The 2,638-nt window shown below is 40.7% G+C and overlaps 1 protein-coding gene across 1 annotated transcript; it reads left to right on the top strand.

The window, feature by feature from the left end:
• The first annotated feature begins 1,452 nt into the window (after positions 1-1,452).
• LOC136607459 (olfactory receptor 52P1-like) lies at positions 1,453-2,388 on the top strand. Its single transcript, XM_066589040.1, has one exon. The coding sequence runs from the start codon at positions 1,453-1,455 to the stop codon at positions 2,386-2,388; it is 936 nt and encodes a 311-aa protein (XP_066445137.1).
• The last annotated feature ends 250 nt before the right edge of the window (positions 2,389-2,638 follow it).

Below are 2,638 nucleotides of genomic sequence, written 5' to 3'. Positions count from 1 at the left end.
GTAGAAGACAATTTTCCTCATTTTAGAAGAAAAAAATTCCCTCCTAGTACCTGTCTGGTAATCAGAAAAATCCCTGGATCACTAACCCTTCTGAGTATTGCTCAATGATGGGGATTGCTAGAATGGATGTTGAACTCTTTGGTCACAGGAACACCTAAAGCAGTGGTTGTTGTCAGAGACTGTGAAACAGTGCAAAGGCAGTTTCATCTGCCACCAGAGAAACCATCTTTATTCATAACATGGCCATTAAAAGAAACAACCAAATCAAAATTTTGGAATTTTATAAACAATAGAAAGGCCACTGAGCTTGATGTAGTCGAGAGTACAAGAAGTTCTGAAGCTGGAAATGTTATTGGATCCTGCAGAACATCCATACAAGGAAGCTGGTTCACTCCTATTTGGAGAAGATTTTGCCAATGTTCTCATTAGTTGAAGGAAGAAACTGCTCTGGGAGTAGCTACCAAGCAAAACCAAGCCATGGCTTGCCTGCGACTCTCAAAACATGAAAGATACCACTTTCTTTGGAGATCTCTCCGTCCATTACTCCAAATATTGATGACTATGGAGGAAAATTGCCTTAGAGTCAAAGTAACACCTGTAGATATACGGTGCTAATCCCATCCCAAAGGGAAGAAGACTGCAAATGTTAACCAGAATGAAATTTCTGGGAGGTTTATTGGGTCTTCCAGGGTATATCGTATGAGAGTTTAAATGCTGCACCAGGTGGTAAGAGGTTAGTTTATGTTGCACACACCAGAAGAGGGGATAGTTTTGATCAATGCTATAAGTTCCCTTCTCATTAATGTAAACTATAATCATGGTATATCAAGAAGTTTGGGGTATACATCAAAAGTAAAATGCAAAGGTCTTCTCCAATTATCTTTCTACGTCTTCTATCCAGACCTAGTCCTTGTATAGTCTGATCCTGCTTCTGTTCTGGCTCTGCTTTTTGGTGACCTCCTAAGCTCTGTAAAGTTAGAGCATATCAGTGACAATAACATACAGAAGGTTACAGATCACCAGGTAGATGGCTTACACAGGCATGTCAGAGAAGAACACACAGGTACACAGAGCAGAATATTCAGAGAAGGTAAGGAGAGAGTGGCTTCACAGGGAAAACCCACTGAGCTTTGACCTGAAGCTCCACAAGCAGGGAACACCACTGAGATCTGAACATGAAGCTCCACAATCAGGTAACACCCACTGAGCTCTGCCTGTAGCTCCACAAGCAGTAAAGCAGAGAAAGCAAATTTAGACAAGGGAAGAAGTGAAATAGAAACCAGCCAATAACATAGTGCAACCTGGTCTTCTCAATGTGAATAGATACAGATGCTAAATATATTTCCCTACCAAAGCTACACACGGTTTATACAATATGCAGCAGGTATTATACCTATGAGACTGATTTGGGGTAACCCATTGTTTCTTCTTTCTACAGAACGTCATCAAGCAATGTCTACACAAAATAAAACTTTTTACAGACCTGAGAACTTCATTTTGATTGGCATCCCTGGTCTCGAGGTTGCTGAGTTCTGGATCTCCATTCCCATGTGCATCATGTACATCCTGACAATTGTGGGGAACAGTGCCATACTCTTCATCATCATGCCTCAGGAGACCCTTCATAAACCAATGTATCTTTTCCTCTCTATGTTGTCAATCATTGACCTAGTGGCATCAGCAACAACAACCCCCAAAATCCTTTGTATCTTCTGGTTTAATGATAACAAAATCAACTTTAATGCATGTCTAGCACAGCTCTTTTTCATTCATTCCCTTTCCATGATGGAGTCTACAGTACTCCTGGCTATGGCCTTTGATCGTTATATTGCTATTTGCCATCCCCTCAGATACACAACTGTCCTGACCAACTCAACAATTGTTAAGATTGCGATTATTGCAATTATTAGAGGCTCCTTCTTCATGGCTCCAGTTCCATTCCTGATCAGGAGATTGTCCTACTGTAGAACCAATATCATTGCACACACGTACTGTGAACACATGGCGGTGGCAAAAATTGCTTGCACTGATACGGCTATTAATAGAGTGTATGGTTTGACTGTGGCTTTGCTGGTGATAGCTGTAGATATCATATGTATCACTGTATCCTATTCGGCCATAGTTAGGACGGTCTTTCGATTGTCCTCCAAGGCTCGTCAAAAGGCTCTGGGCACCTGTGCCCCCCATATTTGTGTTATTCTCATCTCTTATGTTCCGGCTCTCTTCTCCTTCTTTGCACATCGGTTTGGACACAACATCCCCCTCCACATTCACATTATTTTTGCCAATCTTTATATTCTCATTCCACCCATGTGCAACCCCATGATTTATGGGGCGAGAACCAAGGAGATTCGCAAAAGAGTAGTTGTGATTTTACACAGGTCTTAATTTTTGCTAGTAATTTCTATAGTATGGCTGCAATTCTAGAAGAGCATTTTGTAAAATCGATATCTCAACACATAAGATACAAGGAACCTTCAGCAAATTCCCTTTTTGGTTTTGGAGGTAGATTTCAATCAAAACCTTAAAACTCAGTGAAACTTCTAATATGTTTGTGCCAAAGAGCAAACTTCTAAACCCAACACTAAATTCTTCTGTTCATATTCAGAAACCCAAGACGGTTTTCTTTAATGGACAC

This window comes from Eleutherodactylus coqui, chromosome 1, assembly GCF_035609145.1.
Source record: "Eleutherodactylus coqui strain aEleCoq1 chromosome 1, aEleCoq1.hap1, whole genome shotgun sequence".
Classification (NCBI taxonomy): Eukaryota; Metazoa; Chordata; class Amphibia; order Anura; family Eleutherodactylidae; genus Eleutherodactylus; species Eleutherodactylus coqui.
This window is presented reverse-complemented; position numbering and strand designations above follow the sequence as displayed.